The sequence below is a fragment of the Tachypleus tridentatus genome, chromosome 12, assembly GCF_004210375.1.
Source record: "Tachypleus tridentatus isolate NWPU-2018 chromosome 12, ASM421037v1, whole genome shotgun sequence".
Classification (NCBI taxonomy): Eukaryota; Metazoa; Arthropoda; class Merostomata; order Xiphosura; family Limulidae; genus Tachypleus; species Tachypleus tridentatus.
Window position 1 is genome coordinate 9,307,662 of NC_134836.1, and position 20,292 is coordinate 9,327,953.

Sequence of the window (20,292 nt, forward strand, 5' to 3'; positions counted from 1 at the left end):
CCAAAGTTTTATCTTACGTTGAAGCACTTCTATCGAGCTTTTTTACCCTTACCCTGCGTTGTAGTATTAACTTCATTTAGATAGGTAAATACGTCCAAAAGGTAAGCCACTTCTTGTATTCAGCATTTGTCCCTTAATTTCTATTAAAGTTCAAAATGGCATTTAGATAAAAAGAAAACTATCTCCTCACGCAGTTCGTAAAACCGAGCATGTACTTTACCCCGAGAAAGCCATCGGACTTCAGCATGAAGCAATAAATTTTATGCAAACTTCCCATATTCTCGCAGAGTAAACTGAAGTTCCTCGCATTGAGTGGTCTTGGTTTTATAAAAATAACTATTTTTGTGACATTACCCAATACCTCTTTTAAATCTTCTGGAATTCGTTTCATTGCAAGTGCATGACGATGAAGACAGCAGTGGATACTCTCGATGTCCGGGTTTTTCTTTTTTATGTTTGCCACTGAGCCTGAAAATTTTTCAATTATAACTGCAGCCCCATCAGTGCAAATATCATACTTCAGCAAAGCTGCCATTAAATTACATGTTCTTCCATAAATAAATCGATCAGTTCAAGTATTTTCTCGCCTGTTGTTTACGTAGGCAAAGATTTGCAAATTAGCATGTATTCTTGGAAAACTATCTTCGTGAATATGGCGAAACAACACAATCAACATCGCATAGCCTGCAACATCTGTTGATTCATCCATCTGAAGCGAAAAAGTTGGACTCGCTTTTACTCGCCTTATTAACTCCGTTAAGCAATTTGCTGACATATCCTTGATTCTTTAAGAAACCGAGTTATCAGAAAGGGGCCTAAAATTAATGATTTTAAGAAATTTCTCATCAATCGTGCACTCTACCAAATCTTTAGCCCATGGTTTTATCAAATCTTTTGCAATTGTATGAGCTTCACCTGCTTTTGTAACACAGTAACTAATACGATATGAAGCAATAAGAGCACCTTTGTTGTCTTAATGGACAAACGAACGAAATGTACCTTTCATTGCAAACACTTTCTTTTGAAATCCTTGAAAATTGGATTTTTAATTGGGAGAGTTTGGTTTCTAGGTGCTGTTTTAACCTTGCTGGACGCAAACTAGTCTTACTCAACACTGTTCCACAGTCAACACACAACCCACTAGATCCATCTTCATTACCTGTCCATGTGAAACCATATTCAATAAAACTTTCATCATACTTTCTTTTCTTTTTTGTTTCGGTATTTCTTGCATCATCCTGCGTTGAAGTGCTTGCACACGAAGATAACGCCGATGAATTCATATTAGGCCTAGGCCTAGGAAGATTTTTACTCGTATCAGATTTATTACTGATATTCTGTACTTACCCATAACAAAGGTGACAACTAATTGTTAATTTGTCTGAAAACGTATTCTTATATCTTTGGCGCTTCAAAAGTATTTTCACGGACGTTAAATACCTTCTTAATGAAAACTCACTTAAGCACTTAAGCTTTATTATCATACAATGACGTGCTCACCTGAGATCAGTGTTGCCATAATGAAGCTAGAAATAAAGATTTGTGGGCAAAAGGCTAGGCCGCTAGAATAATATATTTTTCTTAAGGAAAAGGGTGACCTATTACTTTTACAGTTTTTTGTTTTTTAACAGAAAATTTTCAGCCAAATAACAAAATATTAAGCCAGATCTGAAGTGCGACTAAATCTCGGACGAAATGAAACAAAATGAAACATGACGTCATGCAGGCGTATAATTTCATAGAGCATATTAGTACCAAGTTTCTCTAATTAAACTACAACGAATGTAACCTACCCTAACAATTACAAATTATGATTGTCATAAATATATTTTGAAATTGGAACAATTGATACTGTATCTAAATGCATCACAATTTTTTAAATTTGGACAAGTTTCAGTTATGAAGTCATGTTTTATTTTGTTTCATTTCGTTCGAGATTTAGCCGCTAATCCAGATCTGGCTTTTAAAATAGAGTAGGCATCATTACTTAGGTTTGACTGATGTTTCATACAAACATTACAAAGCTATCTTGCATTTCCAATGACGCATGCGATTTTGAGATGGTGCCACATCTATTAGTAACCAGTGTTGCCACTGTCGAAGTTAACTGAGATTATATTAACAATGTCACCGCGAGAACTTCCCCTAAGCTAAATAAAATCGTCTGGCGTCAGGCGGAATAAAATATTAAAAGGCCCAATACGTGATAAACGTTTTTACTAAATATATATTTTACTTTTTACTTTTTTTGTGCAGCGTATTCGGATTCAATTTTATAGTTTTAGGAAAAAATATTAACATTCTAAAATTTCTTCGCTGAGGCCCAGATAATTATAGCGGAATTCAAGGGCTCCGCGGAGCATAGTTTGGAAAACCATGTCTTAGGGAACCCATGCATTTCCCGAAAACACTTTTAGGGAAATTCCCAAAACCAGTCTACAACTTTGGTATTGATTTACATTTGAACACCTAAATAAGTAGGCCTACTAGTTACCGTTCGTTACGTGATTAAATATATTAAAATTGCATTATATGGGCAATGATCTTAATGAAAAAGTGCAAGACTGTAGTCTAAGCATTAAATTTGTATTATTATTTTTATTATTATTAAGCCACTCGATTCCATGAAGGAACATAGGCCGCAATCGCTTGCGGATTTATTAACAGGCTGGTTTTTTAAGTGAGTAGATTGTTAGCCCACTGCACAACCCCCAACCAGGAGGAGAAACCTTAGCCGTCCCAAATTTTGCAGTGTAAGACTAGAGGGAAGGCAGCTAGTCATCACCACCCACCGCCAACTCTTGGGCTACTCCTTTACCAACGAATAGTGGGATTGACCGTCACATAATAACGCCCCCACGGCTGAAAGGGCGAGCATGTTTAGCGCGACTGGGATGCGAACTCGCGACCCTCGGATTACGAGTCGCACGCCTTAATACGCTCGGCCATGCCGGGCCAAATTTGTATTATATCTGCCATATAAATGTGGGACATAGGCCCATGGGTTCGCTAGTATATATATATACAAAGTCGAGGCCTCTATAGAATCCAGTAGTTTTGTATAAAGTAGAAACAAGGGAACGCCATAAATACTAAACCCTAGTGAAGTAATCAATTTAATTAACATTGAAAGAACAATCGGTGAGTGACCTTGTTGAATGTCTTTAAATTATCCATAAATTCAAATTTTCTAAGTATCACTTTAGAAATATACTTAATACTGTATATATAATATTTATATTATATTTAATGAAAAAAACATTCAAACAAATAGTTGGTATTCTGATTGGAGCTAATTCCTCCAAACACACGTCAAACTCATATCTATACTTTTATGAAATTTTATCTATGAAACTAGTAATAAACTCTGAATTGTATAGTTACACTTTTCGTCATATTGATGTGGTTTATTTGGACCATACATAGCTTGGTAAAAATTCTTATTTTTTACTCTTTTTTTTATAATAAATATGATGATATACTATAAAATATTTTAATTACTGGACTTACTTTCTGAGATTACATAGGGGTCACTGCTAAGATTATTTGAAATTTATAAATAATTATATACAGTTTTACGTATGTACCGGGATGGTTTGTTTGAATTGAGCACAAAGCTACACATTGGGCTATCTGTGCATTGCCCACCACAGGTATCTAAACCTGGTTTTTAGCAGTCTTGGTCGTACTGGGTTGGAAAAAATCTAACTTTAGGTCGGTAGGTTTGTCTCGGCTCACTCGGGTTATGCTTGGACAAATTTTTTAAAAAGGCTTATGGTTTATTTATTACAGCTTTGCGTGAAATTCGAAAACGAACAAAGAAAACTTCGGACGTTAGTATTTCTACGAGGATATTAAATATCTTTGCTGGAAGGAGTCAGCTTGTACCCGGCCAGCAGAGGCCCTCGAGTAAAAATACAGTATTTCTACGAGGATATTAAATATCTTTGCTGGAAGGAGTCAGCTACCCGGCCAGCAGAGGAAAAATACAGCCTTAGCTTAGGCGATGCCTAACAATTATCAATTCAGAATTACTTTTCTCATCGTGTACTTGGGCCATCGATAAAATTTTTCGTTCTAGACCGGCTATAATATCCAGCATAGTTTGAAAACTGTTGTATATAAACCATCATTTGTAATAACTATTAGTAATAACCGTTACAGTAAATTGTATCGTTTTGTTTGTTTTTTTGGCTGTATATTTAAATATATTTGTGTTAAAAAAGAAAATTGTGTTTATCGATCGTTTTGGCAAATAACATAAATTTAATACCTATTAACGTTTAACTAACTTCTAAATTTAAATTTCCGGTTAGTTGAGATTGTTATTCTTAAAGTACATAACGTAAGACATCGGACACTGGTCTGAAATAAAATAATAATACGTTTGTTTGTTTATGAATCTCGCGCAAAGGTACACGAGGGCTCTCTGCGCTAGCCGTCCCTAATTTAGCAGTGTAGTCATCACCACCCACCGCCAACTCTTGGGCTACTCTTTAACCCACGAATAGTGGGATTGACTGTAACATTATAACGCCCCCACGAATGAAAAGGCGAGCATGTTTGATGCAACGGGGATGCAAACCCGCGACCCTCAGATGACGTGTCGCACGCCTTAACTCACCTGGCCATGCCGGGCCAGGTCGTAATAATAGGTGTTTGTAACTTGTCGTGTCCGAAAAAACAGGAGCCCTGCACCTAAAGAAATAACACGCGGCACCAGTAAAGTTGCAACAATAAATTAATAATCGCTATGGTGCCTGCCATATGAACATTAAATCATATCCAATAGATCTTGAGGCTCCATTTTAAATCACAGAATGTTTAAATGTTTGGGTATCAATGGTTATGCAGCCGGTGTTGTTTGTTATGTAGTCGAATAAACTTAAAACTACCCTTCGTAATGCGCAAAGATACATTTAGTAATACTACCCATATTTAATTACAATACTCGCAACGATTTATTCTTTAGCTGAAAAAATGAAGAAAATAGAGACGATCCATATTATGAGCCATTGCAAGTTTATGATATGTACGAGTCAATAGATGTAATTCCATAAATTAGATTAATTGTACAAAGGTAATCAAATCTGCGTTATATAACAAGAACAAAACTGATACAAATTAAAGGTATTAAAACATTAAGGTATTGAAATGTCTGCGGTAATATTTTTTTTCCCCAGGCGTTGAGGATATTCCGTATATAAGATATTATCTAAATGCAGATGTAAAGGTAGTTCGTAGTCACGAAGAATAACTTATGGATTGGGAGTTAAGTGTTTAAAAGTCACAGAACATCATTTTGTAATAATTATTGAGAAGGTGGAGGTTGAGACTTAGTTTCAGAAATATAGAGTAGTTTGCTTCTACTACAAGGCTTTGTCTTCTTCATCTTCTAAAGACTTCTTTTCCACAACAAAAGGCAATAGGAGTTGAGACGCTGTGGGTTTATGTAAACACTCGACTCCTAAGCCTTAACTGATTCTCCGTGGCTGCTAACTAAGTTTGGTGACTGCGTGTGGATTATGTCTGATAGATGGAATATCCTCCTTCCCTCAACGCTTTGGGTAGCTATAACAACAGACATTTTCTAATATGACTTAATGGTAATGCACTGTAAGAGCTTTGAATTTGATCTCTCTTTCTGTGTTTGTACATATATATATATCATTCACAGCAGAAGAAGGGTCTGTTTTCAAGACCTAAGTACAACATTTTTGGCAAAACTTTTAAATAAAACAAACGCATGATTAACTTATTCTTAAAAACGAAGAAAAGCTGAGAGTTAAATGTAGTGAAATAATATTGAAATTTTCGTCCTAATCGAAGCGATTTTACTATTAGTTTTTCAAGTGTCTTCGAATAACGTTATCGTAAGATATTTCATGCAAGCTTTAGGTTTGTAATGAAATAAAATATGAGAACAAAGTATATTTATCACTTTTAATATTATAATGAATGTTTATAGGAAGCAATGAAGAGGTATTTGGCATAAGTTCCTAAAGTTACTTTTTATTTTAGTATAACATTTTAATATTTCAAAAATGTTTTATATAAATGTCGGGCGTGGCCTTGTGGTCAGTGCGATGAGACCCTGAAATCAAAATTCCTTATTCTGGCACATTGTAGCATAAACTTTAAGAGCGACGGTCAAATTCCACTGTTCAGTAAATCATGAGTATCCTAAAAATAAACTAAATGGTGTCAATTATCTAGCTTCTCGTTTTAGTTCATTAGTTCCCAATTGAAAACAAATGTGCGCAGATAACCTTATGTGTAACTTTGTATAAAAATTATAGACAAGAGCAACAGCAACCACAAACTTATGTAGAAAGAATAAAAATGGACAAATTATTTTAATGTTTTACTTACACTGACCTCCTAAGTTCTAGAGGTGATGTTTTAACCTTACCTGTTTAATTAAACGCACAGCGCTACTGGAACTATCTGAAAAGCTTCCATCTGTTGGTTTACTTCTCTGGAGTCTTCGAGATCGGGACTTCGAATCAGACTACGGATTTCAAGAAAGAAACAAGCAGGTTAATTTTTAAGCTAACCTACGTCTCATTACGCCACTCTATTTTCTATTTCGTTCTAACAACGTTTAATTAATATTGTTCAAAAGTAAGATTTACAAAATGTAAATTGATATTGAAGCTATATGATCATTTGAGATCCAGAAGCATCATTTTCAGTAAAAACTTTGAGGAAGAAATGAAAAAAACCACCTAAAACAGTGTATATATGCGAGAGTCAAATGTTTTGCGTTCCGTAGTCTGGAGAATACATTTGTTACGAGTGACTTCTCAAATTCCACAGGTTTGGCAACATTATACAACGACTGAGCCTAATATATCCTTATTGGAAGGTCCAAGATTCGCACCGCAATTCTGTTGAGCACGCTTCGTATTTTCATATGTGTGTGGGTGTTATACGGCTGCCTGTCAATGAGATAATTGGGTTTAGAATGTCGGACAAAAAGCCCTCGTTGCAAAAGGGGTAAACCGGCTGTTTTGAATTGCGCGCAAAGCTATACGAAGGCTATTTGCGCTAGCCGTCCTAATTTAGCAGTATAAGACAGCTTGGACTACTTTTTTACTTATGAATAGTGGGATTAATTGTAACATTATAACATCTCCACGGCTGAAAGAGCAAGTATGTTTGGTGTGATGGGGATTCGAACCCTCAACCCTCAGATTATGAGTCCGCTGTCTGTATTAATTACTATTCGGAGCCCTAAGAGTCTCGAACCTTACTTCTTAACGCACGTGCAGTTAGTTGTCGTTCAGTTTGAATATAATGATCATGCAATTAATAACACTAGTGAGCGCTGATTAGTCTTTTTTCGAGGAGGGGGTTATCCCACATTAGTGGCCTGGTAGTTGGGGCACTCGACTCGGGGGTCCGAATCTCATCACGGAACATACCTGCTCATTTGGCTGTTTTTTTTTCTACCACTGCTATAACAGGGACGGTTAACAGATAGCCTTCTAATAGCTTTATGCAAAGTTCAAACCAAACCATCCTGTATTAATTTATGCTCTATGCTTGTTTGTTTGCGTGGTCTTCCAAAAGTTTAGTAACTAGCAGAACCAAACTTAAGTGGAAGGCCGACTCAATGAAGCCCGGGAGGGGTGTGTGTTTCCTTATTCATACAACGTAGCTCCACTACCAAGAGAAACTAAAACACGCCTGGACAGTCATCTTTGCTGAAGTATGCCACAAAAATAAGTTTTTCAGGGTCGCTGAATCTGATTTTGTGTCCTTTCCTCTCGGGATAATGATGTATAAATTCTTGAAACTGTTCTAAAGTAATTTGTTCAGGTACTGACCTCACTGGGGAAACAATAGCATTAAAAGGTGTACGTTGCTTGGTACACTGGGGCTTCTGTGAATCCTCAAGAGGATGGGGTCTTTGCGTTCTGCAGTGGAGCGCGGATTTTTTATATTAGTACAATAAAAATATACATTCTGTAACGGATTTGCCGTCATACGTTTATTTGAATACCTACATGCGTTTCAGCTTGATACGTGTGACGTATATTGTTGGATGTGTATTGCGCAAGTTCTGCCTGTTCTCTAAGTTTGTAGAAGACTCTCGAGAGCAAGAATCAACAATGTATGGTTTACGTAATTTCGAAGATTGTTAATCGTCGGAGAATCTCGTGTGAATACATAAAAGCAAGTCAGCACAAGACTCCAAGAGTGAGTTATTACTCAGCTTCTGTCAGTATACAATAGGTTTCGGAAGCTATAATTGTGGTTAACGCTTATGAATCGGAAAACTGCAGAATTTGAAAAACGTTTATAGATTCTGAGCATTACAAACCATTCAACTTCAGTGAATTAACTTCGGACGCTAGTATTTCTACGACAAAATTAGAAACTGCCGTCAGTAAAAAACTTATGGGTACTCCAAGCTAGCTAGCCGCCGAAAGAAGTATACAGGTGTATCAATAAAGAATTAATTCGTTCTCCGTGAACGTAGATAAAAGATTCAGTTACAGACCAGATATCAGACTCAGTATTGTTTGTATTAGGTTGTCCAGAAATAAATGTCGGAATTCTCACGATGACATTTAGAAGCTGAATATTGAGTAACTTATCGTTGGTTGGTTGTTTTAATCCAACATTTGTCCATTACCAGGTGTCATAAATGTCTGCTGTTTCAACTCTACTCAGAGTAAGTTTCGCAACTTCCAAGGCAGCATGGACAAGAAGAACTTTCGTCTGATTTTCCTCTACGACTTTAAACTCGGACGGAAAGCTACCAAAACTACATGGAACATCAAACAAGCATTCGGCCATGGATTTGTTACTGAACACACAGTTCTGCGTTGGTTCCAAAGGGGTCGACATGAAGATGAGAGTGTTGAAGACCACGAAGATTATGGAAGGAAGACATCTTTAGACGAAAACACATTAACGGAAGCAGTTGACATAGACCCTTGCACAACAGCACGTGAACTTGCAGAAAAGCTAGGCACAAGTAAATCAAGCATTGACAACCACCTGAGGGCGATTGGAAAGACGAAGAAATTAGATCAACAAAATCGGCGTTATGAGATCTGTCAAGGATGACGCTCCAAAAGTTATTTCCCAGGCTTTTCCCCGACATATTTTCATTTTTTCAAGCGCTTTGATAATTTTTTTGAACAATAAACGCTTTCAAAACCAGGCAGTTGCAGAAAAAGCTTTCAAGGAGTTCGTTGACCATAGAAACATTGATTTATACAGCAGAGGCATAAACAGCATCGTTACACGTTGAAAAAGTGTTGAAGTAAATGGTGTTTACTCTGATTAAAGTATGTTTTACAACACTGGTTTATACTTTTTCAAATTTCGCAGTTCAAAAACATTTACTTCTGGACAACCTAATGACTTTGTAAAACTATTTTACATAAACAGACATTAGTAATAATTATTAGCAATAATCATTAATATAAATTATATTGTTTTTTTTCTATAATAAAATATTTGTGTTATGAAATAAAATTCTGTGTATCAATCCTGTTGATAAATATCATAAGTTTGATACTTATTCAGTTTATTTGAAGTGGTGCTGCGATACGTAGACGTACGTAACTTAATAAATCGAAGTTTCGTCAGAGATGAATTATAATATGTAACAATTTAGTGACGACAACAAAACATAAAAGTAAAGCAACTGGTGTTTGTTTCAAAATGGTCATGAAGTAAAAACGGGTGTAATATCTGATATTTCAACATCTTGAACCTTTTAAAATGTGTGGTTTTAGTATAATTGTTTCATTTAAGTATGCCATTTTTGTTCACACGATGACGTGGAAAGTTTAGTCAACTGGGTTTCTCTATACATTCAACAGTTTACTCAACGTGTAGACGTGTTATATTTCAACACAACTTGGTTAAATATTTCTTTCTCTCAGCTAAAAGTGACGAGGTGTGTTAAATCTGATACCTCGCTCGAGTATGATGTGCCTCCTCTGTCTGACCATCTTGCAGATGTGTTACCATAATTTTATGCACTTATCATTGGTCCATGTTTGTAAAATACGTTTGAAAGAAACATCACAAGAGAAAGGAGTGTGTATGAATTTCGTTAGAGTACTTCAATTATAGAATATACACACCAGGTGGCGAGGGTGAAGCGCATTTTATATACTAAGTATATATGTGTATTTTCTTATAACAAAGCCACATCGGGTTATCTGCTGTGTCTACCAAGGGTAATCAAGCCCCTGATTTTATCGTTGTAAATCCGAAGACTTACCGGTGTCCCAGCGAGGGACATACACTAAGTAATCTAAATAAAAATGTCTCCTTGCTTGTAATTATAAAATAAAATTTAATTCTGTAAAAAAACACACTAAAAATGAAAAACTGTTATAAGTACATAATGTGGGTATAGAAAGCCCTTCCCTCTTTCTTTCCTTTTTTTTTTTTTTTTTTGAGACGTGAATTGGTTTACACACTTGTAAGTTTTTAAAACCACCAGATGCCGCTCAAAGTCAGCTGGAACAAACACAAGTTTCCCCAGTGAAATTTCCTTGGGTTTTGTATGGAGATAGAGCGGTAGAACAATGGAGATCTCATGAAACAATGGAACACGTACGTACCTTTCCTCTCTGTTATATTGCATACTAGACAGTGCTCGTCTGGGTTTAATCAATATTATCTTGTACAGCATCATAAAAACGTGTTTACAGAATGAGCTTTACTAGTTCATTAGTGATTTTTAACTTTGGTAAAGAAGGACCTTTTGCAAGGATATTCAAACAGCTTTAAAGAAAATGTACATGACCTGAAGCATCAAATGTGATTTTATTTGAAATATAAGGGATAAGGCGATGCAGTTGTTATCGAAAATTTAAAAATTGTTTTTGTTTGTATTTACTTTTATCTACTCCTTAGGCGCGCATGAGCTAAACGGCAAAGTAGCAAACTCCTAGAATTAAAGTATATCTGCCCCTTATTTTAAACTTCTGATTAAAAAGAAGCACCCACCACACTAGCTTTGTTCAGCTTTGAACTTAATAATGGATTTGACAGTCAACTCTTATAATGCATCTACTGTTGAAAACACAGAGCGTGTATAATGTCATCTCGGCACGAACTCTGGACCTTACAACCTCGATCCCTGCACATCGACCATCAGACGAAATTATGAAGATTATAGAGAGAGATGAGAAATAAAAAATAAATAGTAAAGTGTAATTAAAATTTACCGAAAATAGTTAAATACCCTACCGTTACCAGCTAGATTTTCCTTATGGAACTAAACATTGTTTGTTTGTTGTTAACTGCAAAAACCTACTTTTGTTGTGCCCATTTCAGGGATTGAACCTTAAGTGTTTGCTTTATAAGCCCTTAAACTTATAGCTGAATTACCGGCGTGGAGATTGATGGTGCATTAAACTAAATCACACCACTCTCTTTACTTGTAGAGGTATTTGTTATTCAGAGGTTTCAAAATTCTACACCAAAAAGATGTTCGTTCAGTTTGATAGTTTCCTGCCTTCCGGTACAAATTTAGTTCCGTAACATTTTACTTAAGCATTAAACGTTTACCTCAGTTATTTCAATCGTCATCCAGAAATTAGGCGTTGCCAATTCACATTGAATATCAACAAGTATTTATACGAAGTGGTGTAAATACTTCTGAAGAAAAAGAATTTGGCAAATACAAACACTGCTGTCAAATGTGCTTGCTTAACTCAGTTAAGACACTAAAAAGGAAGTTTTACCCCCCTCATAAGTTAAAATCAATGATATGATAGCTTGCATCAATGTACTTTTTTTTCATATGTAATACCATATACTTATATTTTCGCGTTCCTGTTTGACTTAATGATGTGTCATCACGAAAGAAACCCTAATATTTCTTGCTAATATTTATTCTTAAAATATAATCGATCAATAACAGCAGTAGTAAAAGATAGTTGTTTGATGCTACTTACTGTTATGCCTAAATTTACACCAATGCAATCAGACAGTTGTTAAAAGAGAATCTTTTAACTCAGGCCTTTCTTGATAAATATAAAATATGTGATTAAGAAAATAATATTAATAATATTAACTTGTGCCTAAATTTGCGGTAAATACGTTGTAAACACACTTGTTCAGTTCTGTAAATTAAAACATATAAATAACAAACAGTGCTGTAAAATTGTTAAATAATGCGCGAAAGTCGTTAAATAGACAAACCTAAACCTGGTCCATTTGTAATTTTTTTTATATTTTTCTGTTTGTATCTCATGTTAATCTTTAAAAAATATGTAAACCCTAAAAAAATTTCAAACTCTCCTTCCCTATCGAAAGTTGTTTCTTGTGCAAATGTAAGTGATACAGGTCAAGTTAGCTAATCGTTTTATATCCCTCTCCCCTAATTGGATCTCTCTTACAGCGGGCCCCCAGTTAGTACAGCGGTATGTCTACGGATTTACAACGCTAAAATCATGGGTTAAATTCCCTTCGGTGGGCTCAGCAGATAGCCCGATGTGGCTTTGCAATAAGAAAAACACACACTCTTATAGCGGAACAAACCAATATCAACTGGTGACTTTCTTAATCTGAAGATGACCTAGGAAGGTCGAAACGTTGTTCTCCCTTTATCAGTAAGTGCTAATACCCATACCAGCTGTTCTGAGATACAACTGGTGACTAGTAAGTTAAATTCACAATTATTTGTGAGGGATTCTATTTAGGTTCGGTTTGATCTTTTCTATAGAGAATGAACTTAAATTATGAGGTGTAAAATCAAAAGGATCGAGATGGGTGTAAGATGAGGTTTCGATTGTATTATTTCTAATGTCTTAATACATCAAGACTTGAATTACAACTTTCCTATGTGACTATGTACTTTTTAATTGTTGGGTGTGTAATTGAGAGCTATGAGCGTGTTGGAAAGTAATAATAATTTATAGATAATGCTACATACCTTCAAAAATCATGTTGCTGTTTATATAAAAGTCTTAGAGTCAGGCTTCAGTAATTCTAGTAGAACTTAACCTTGCCATAGTTATATTTTATTTTTCAAATATATCAAATTTTAAATAGTTTCTAAGAAAGTTTGATTCATTCTGAGTATAACGATAGAGCAGAATTTGTTTTGAAGTATTTCAACATAAGTATTGTGTTGTGGGAAAAACAAAAATACAAAAAGCGTTATACATCGCTGATACGCTAGCACTTGTATAGTGTTTATTTTACATCCTGGCAAGAGGACGATGACCCAATAAGCCTGACCAATCAAATGTGATCACAAACTCCATCTTGACGAGCACTAATAGCAAAAAAAAAAAAAAAAAGAATTTTTACAATAGAGGGTGCCAAACGTTTCACTGATTATGGAATTAAAACGATTACACAATATATACAGCATTTATTTATTTATTTTTCAAAATATTTATTGAAATACTATATTAGCTTACACTTATACGCTGAAGATGTTTCAGTTTCATACATCAAATTTCACGAACAGTGACCACGTGCATGACAACAGTAAACAAACTTGACAGAATGAGTTTTGACAACAACTTCCGTACTTGAAAAGGAAGAGTTTACCGAACAATCGAGTGTTTTATACCAGTGAATAAAACGAACCAACTTATTGATTTCTGTTAAAAGGTTGTTCCTGAGTTTTAACACACCATGCGAATCACCAACAAAAAGAAATTCTTTACGTTTAATGAAATTTTCAGATCAACTAAGACCTGTAAATTCTGCCAAAAATGATTTTAAGATTTTCATGTCCTCAAGATTCAGTTCATGATGACTGACAGCCCCTAAAACGAAACTTTGAGAACTCTTACCAATAAGAGTTTTGAGAATCCCATTTGAACAAAGGCTTCTCTTATCTTCGGCCCAATTTACTTCAGTCGCATTAAGCAACCGTACCATGTTTTTGAAATACACATAAGACATAGAAATTCAGTCAGTAGAATCTGTTGCGTCATTAATCTGAGCCTTTTTGATATTATTTCATTAACACTATCTACCTTAAAGCCTGTCTCATTAACACTGAAATAGTCTAGTTGTTACATTTATTTATTTCGTAAACGATAAAGAAAATATGTTTTGCGATATATAAGCATAACACGTTTTTCCTATTAAGTTGTCCAGAAATAAATGTCGTTTATGAACTGCAAAGTTTGGAAAAGTATAAACCAGTGTTGTAAAACATGCTTTAATCAACGTAAGCGCCAGTTAACTCAACACACACCTTTTCCAACGTGTTTATGCCACTGCTGGATAAAACAAAGTTTCTATGGTCAATGAACTTCCCAAAAGCTTCTTCTGCAACTGCCTGATTTTGAAAGCGTTTATTATTCAAAAACTTGTCAAAGCGCTTTAAAGAAATGAAAATCTGTAGGGGAAAGAACTGGGAAATAATATGGATAAGGCAGAATCTCAATTCATAATTCGTTAATTTTTTGGAACGTCATTCTTGAAAAGTCTCATAACGCCGATTTTGTTGATTTAACTCTTTCGTCTTTCCAATGGCACTCAGGTTGTTGGCAATGCTTGATTTGCTTGTGCCTAGCTTTCTGCAAAAAGCTAGGATCTGTCTCATCTGCTTCCCTTAATGTGTTTTCATCTAAAGATGACTACCTTCCCTAATCTTCGTGGTCTTCAAGACTCTCATCTTTATATTGACACCTTTGGAACCAACGGACGGAACATCAAACAAGCATTCGGCCATGGATTTGTTACCTTTCCGTCCGAGTTTAAAGTCGTAGAGGAATATCAGACGAAAGTTCTTCTTGTCCATGCTGCCTTGGGGGTTGCGAAACTTACTCTGAATAGAGTTGAAATAGCAGACATTTATGACACCTGGTAAGCGACAAACGTTGGATTAAACCAACTCAGTATTAAGCTTCTAAATGCTATCATGTAAATTCTGACAATTATTTCTGAACAACCTGATACTTCTTTGTACTAATGTAGAAATGTTTCAAAATGAGTTATTTCTACAGACATATACAGTTTCAACATAAGGCGCCGGTCAGGAATATTTTTCAATTACTGTTGATACAACTACCTATTACTTTGTGTTATTCATCTAAAATAGCACCTTTTCTCTTTCAGTGATGAAGGTAGCTGCAAATTCACCTGTAGTGTAGTATATGAAACTAGACAGTCATCTTTTCTACTGGTATTCAAAGTGATCTCTTCAGGTAATTACCTATCTTATATTTCATTGAGAATAGCCAGTCACGTGTTTATCTCTAGTCGCTCTCGGTGGGGTTGACGTTAACGAGTTAAGTAACGAGAGGTTTGTTCAATCAAAAATAGCATATCAACAGACTTAGGCTTGGTGATAATCAATTTCCTATAAATAAATTAGAATGACATCAAACCTAACTGTCCAGTAAAGTCAACTGTCGATTGTGCCAACTAAATTGTACTTTCTGTTTGTATATATTTTAAGAAATCTTCCTGTATGTTGTCATTCTTAGTGGAAATCATGAAAGCACTATATTTTCACCACTTGCTTTTACTAAATGTTTTAATAAAAACGTTAAGACACAAATTGAGGCCTACAAGAGGTTAAACCAAAAATTGTGAAAGTCGGGCATAATGTTACGTTACCTTCTTTCTCTAGACTTGGCTTGGCCAAATAGTCAGAATACTTGATTAAAGCTTTCGTCCTTTGTAATAATAACAATCATTACCCCTCCCCATATCTTTTAAATCTTGCTAAAAGCAACTCGAGGACTAGTTGCGCTAGTTGTCAGTAAATTAGAAGTGATAGACTAGAGGGGAAGGAGCTAGTAACACCAACTCTTTTTTTTTTTTTCAACGAATAGTGGGAAAAACCGTCACGTAATACATCCCCTAAGGCTGAAAGGGCATAAATATTTGATAACAGGGATTAGAACCTGAGACCTGGTTTTTGTGGGTCGAGCGCCCTAATCTCCAAGAAGTGTCTGGCTACATATGAGATGAGATTTTGCCTTTTAAGTTAGGGACGGTCATGCGCAGAGAACCCTTGCATAGCGTTGCGCATTATTCGTAAACAATAAAACAGTCTAAAAAGAACAATGCTACTTCCTTGAATTTATTCATATATCTTAACACTTTTCAATTCAATTGATTGAATTCTTAGAACATAAACCATTAGTGCAGAGTACCTGCATCATAGTGAAGTATCTTAATGTACGTTTACAACATGTGTTGCTAACCGAACTTAAAAGCAATTTTTAAACAGATATCTCTACAATTTGATTGTTTTATTTATTTCAAACGGTGGGGGAGGGGAGTGTCTCAGGAACAACTGAACCTAAAAGGACTATAATCAGTGATGACGAGAAACCCACTTGTTGAGAAATTTATATGCAAAAACGGCTCGTTTGGGCTGAGAAAACACTTTACATAGAAGAGCGAACAACGTTTCGACCTTCTTCGGTCATCGTCAGGTTCACAAAGAAAGAGGTAACTGACCGGAAGCTGACCACATGTTTGAAAGGGGCTGTGTAACTGTGTGTCGAAATGTAGAGGGCGGTATTAGATGTTTGAATATATAATTTTATTTATTATATTAATATAGGTATAAAGGCGTTCCTTTATATTGGTTTATTTTGGGTTTAAGTTGTTGTATAAGTAAGGCTTCTTTAATTTTACGTTTGTTTATGTTTGTTTCTTTATTTAGTATTTGAGTGTTTTCTATGGTTATGTTGTGTTTATTTGACTTGCAGTGTTCGAAAACGTGTGAAGGTGACTTTTATGTTCTTTGAATCTGGTTTCCATTTTCTACTTGTCTCAATATAGAAGTCGTGGCAGTTATCACATTGTATTTTATAAATAATGTTGGTGTGGTGTTTGTCAGTGTAGTTTTTACATAGTATAGACCTCAGTTTTGTGCCGGGTTTTGAATAAATTTGGTATTAATTGGAATGTCATATTTTGTTACTAATTTTGCCAAATGTTGGTTATTTGTTTGCTGATGTCGGAAATATATGGTATACAGCAGTATATGGTTTCGTGGTTTTTTGATTCGTGAGCTGTATTTACTTTAGTTGGTTGATTTTGATTTCTGTGTAGGTGTGTGCGTATAATGTTTTCTACGGTTTGTGGAGGAAACTTATTGATGTTGGTGAAGTATTGTTTTATTTTGTCTAATTCATCGTTAATTTTATCTGGTGAGCATAGTTTTATGGCTATGTTTATTTGGTTTCTTAGTATGTTGAGTTTTTGTTTTGTTTCATGTGCTGAGTCCCAAGGAATGTATAGTCCAGTATGGGTGATTTTTCGGTGGATTTCTGTTTGAAATTGTGTATCGGTTCTTGTAATTTTGTGGTTAAGAAATGATATTTGATTGTTTTCTTCCTGTTCACATGTGAAGTTGATGTTGGGATGTATAGAGTTAATGTGATTGAAAAAATTAAGTATGTGTTCTGTAGATTTGAATCCCGCAACCGTGTCATCTACATATCTATACCAGTATAGTGGTGGATGTAATGCTGTGTTAATTGCTTGTGTTTCAACTTGTGTCATAAAAATATTGGCTAGAACTGGTGATACTGGGTTGCCCATGCTTAGGCCGTTTGTTTGTATATAGTTTTGGTTGTTGAACATGAAGTTTGTCTTTATCGTGGTGAATTCTATGAGGGTTGCTAACTGGTTACTGGGAATTTCTATAGTTGGGTTAGGGTCTCGGATATAGAGTTCTAAGGCTATCTTGCAGGCTTCAGTGGTTGGAACTTCTGTAAAGAGGGATATAACATCGAAACTTTGTAGAGATATTCTTCTTGTTGAGAATAAACGGAGCATATTTAATATTTACAATAAAGTTGAAATCATTAAAAAGTTTCTAGATGTTAGAGGACAGGAAGCTATGGTTCTTCCAACGAACACAACTAAAGATTTTGAAAAAAAAAGTTAAATATATTTTTCAAATGCTTCCAAACTTATATCAAAGAGAAAATAATCGGAGCATATTGGCTCACTCTTGTAAGTGGAGACCACCTCTTGTTTTGGGCAAGAGTTGATTGTGCGTTATAAGAGTAGCAGCCTATCGGTTAAAAGTAGCCGCGCCCTTCTGGTCTGCAGTTCAAAGGTAGAGTCGACTGTTGCCTAAGCCATAAAGGTCTATGACCTGACCGTTTAATCTATTCTGTGGGTAAGTTATGAGTAAAATGAACAACAACACGTATAACAGCTGTATTTATTCGCAGACCAGAAACTCGCTGACCTTACAAGTGAGTGTTTCGTGAATAAATGCTATTAGCGGATAAGATTGACATACTTAATCAAACGTGCAGGAAACAAAATAATCTGAAATTCAAGGCATGTCATATCAATAATAACTTTAGTAATGTACTAGTCACAATGTAAAGAGCTTTTATGTTTCTACTAACTCTTTACTGTCGTTAATGACCATTTCGGCCCGGCATGGCCAGGTGATTAGGGCGCTCGACTAGTAATATGAGGGTCGTCCTTTCAGCTGTGAGAGCATCATAATGTGGTGATCAGTCCCACTATTCGTTGGGAAAATAATAGCCCAAGAGTTTGCGGTGGGTGGTGATGACTAGTTACCCTCTTCTATCCTTACCTCCTAAATTAGGGATGGCTGGCGCAGATAGTTTTCGTGTAGTTTTGCAAAAAAATTAAAAACAAACTCTTGGGCTACTCTTTTACTAATGAATAGTGGGAGTGACCGTCACATTATTACGCCCCTACGGCTGAAAAGGCGAGCATGTTTGGTATGACGGGGATGCGAACCCGCAACCCTCAGATTAGGAGTCGCACGCCTTAACCCACCTGGCCATACCGGACTTCCGCGAAAAGAACCCTCACTTTACGATTAAAAATAATAAAAATAACAGTTGTTTCTATTCCGTGAAACGCAAGACAAAATTGCCACCAAAGTGACGACCGTTTTCGATATATGAAACGCAGGCAACATTACTATCAAACAACATAAATGGTAGCTATTTCCTGCATATTGGATTTAATATGTACATGATAAAACATTAAAGATATAGACGAACGGCCATCGTGTTGCTTTGATTTAAAAATGCTTATTCTACGGTTCAGTATTTCAAATACGATGTCTGTTCAAAAAATACACGGACTGACGTCATAAAACAAAATGTACTTTATTTAGAAGTTACAGGTCTGGGATCCCTTCAAAGTACGCTCCTCCCCAACGCACACACTTATCCCAACGGTGTTTCCACTTGTTGAAACAGTCCTGGTACGCTTCTTTTGTAATGTCCTCCAGCTCCTTCGTCGCATTTGCCTTAATCTCGGGAATCGTCTCAAATCTTCTTCCTTTCAAGGGTCTTTTGAGTTTGGGGAACAAGAAAAAATCGCAAGGAGCAAGGTCAGGTGAGTAGGGGGGTGGGAAGAACAGTGATCGAATGTTTGGCCAAAAACTCACGAGTTCTGAGGCACAAATTTCGCAGCAACGCGGTGCATCTTCAATTTTTCGGTCAAAATCTCGTAACAAGATCCAACTGATATCCCACACTCTTCAGCAAGCTTCCTGACAGTCAGACGTCGATTTGCCAGCACCAGGGTGTTGATTTTGTCGACGTATGGGTCCAGGATGCTCATCATCTTCAATGGACTGTCGACCATGCTTAAAACGTTCATGCCACTTGAAACATGCCGTACGCTTCATAGCAACATCACCGTAAGCCGTGTTAAGCATAGCAAAAGTTTCAGTCGCAGATTTTCCAAGTTCAACACAAAATTTCACAGCAAGTCGTTGCTCCTTCAGGTCATTCATTCTGAAATCCGCCAAACGAAAAAATCGCACTTCACTTAAAACCGCGTAGCTGATACACAAATGAAGATATCTGCAATCGGTAAATGGCGTCGTAATCAGCTGATCTGTGCGAACCTATCGAAACCAAGCGGATTCCCCTGGAACCAACTGGAGCCGCGCAATTCAAACAGTCCGCGTATTTTTTTAACAGACCTCGTATAATCGTGTCGACGTATTGTTAGGTAAACAGTGCGAAGCTGGTTATTAAGATTCTAGTCATACAAATATAATGTTAAAAAAAACTTGAAAATGTCCTTCAGAGAACCCTAACAGTTTTGGTTATACTCTAAGAACGGTCTTCATCTGCGGAAATAATCCCTTAAATATATACATAATAATAATTTTCCTGTTCAGGTACGTTAGGCTATGAACCTAGTTTCAAACCTTGAGTTAGAATGATATCGAAGGTTTTCAAAGAATATAAATTCCAGCTTCTTCAGCACGTGGTTTCGAAAGCAACGGTCAGAAAGACTTGCCATTAGTATATCGTACAAGAAATGTAATAATGTTTAAAGATAAGTTTCCAAGATAAGTGT

The 20,292-nt window shown here is 35.9% G+C and overlaps 1 protein-coding gene across 5 annotated transcripts in view; it reads right to left on the minus strand.

The window, feature by feature from the left end:
- LOC143234107 (voltage-dependent L-type calcium channel subunit beta-2-like) overlaps positions 1 to 20,292 on the minus strand; it is a 178,555-nt gene that overhangs the window by 140,129 nt on the left and 18,134 nt on the right. For all 5 annotated transcript variants that reach the window (XM_076471178.1, XM_076471180.1, XM_076471175.1 and 2 more), the window contains one exon: positions 6,413 to 6,511. Coding sequence is in view for 3 of the 5 variants with exons in the window: in XM_076471175.1 (XP_076327290.1) it covers positions 6,413 to 6,511 (99 nt within the window). In the remaining 2 variants the exon portion in view is untranslated. Of the gene's footprint in view, positions 1 to 6,412; positions 6,512 to 20,292 lie in introns of those variants that run through there.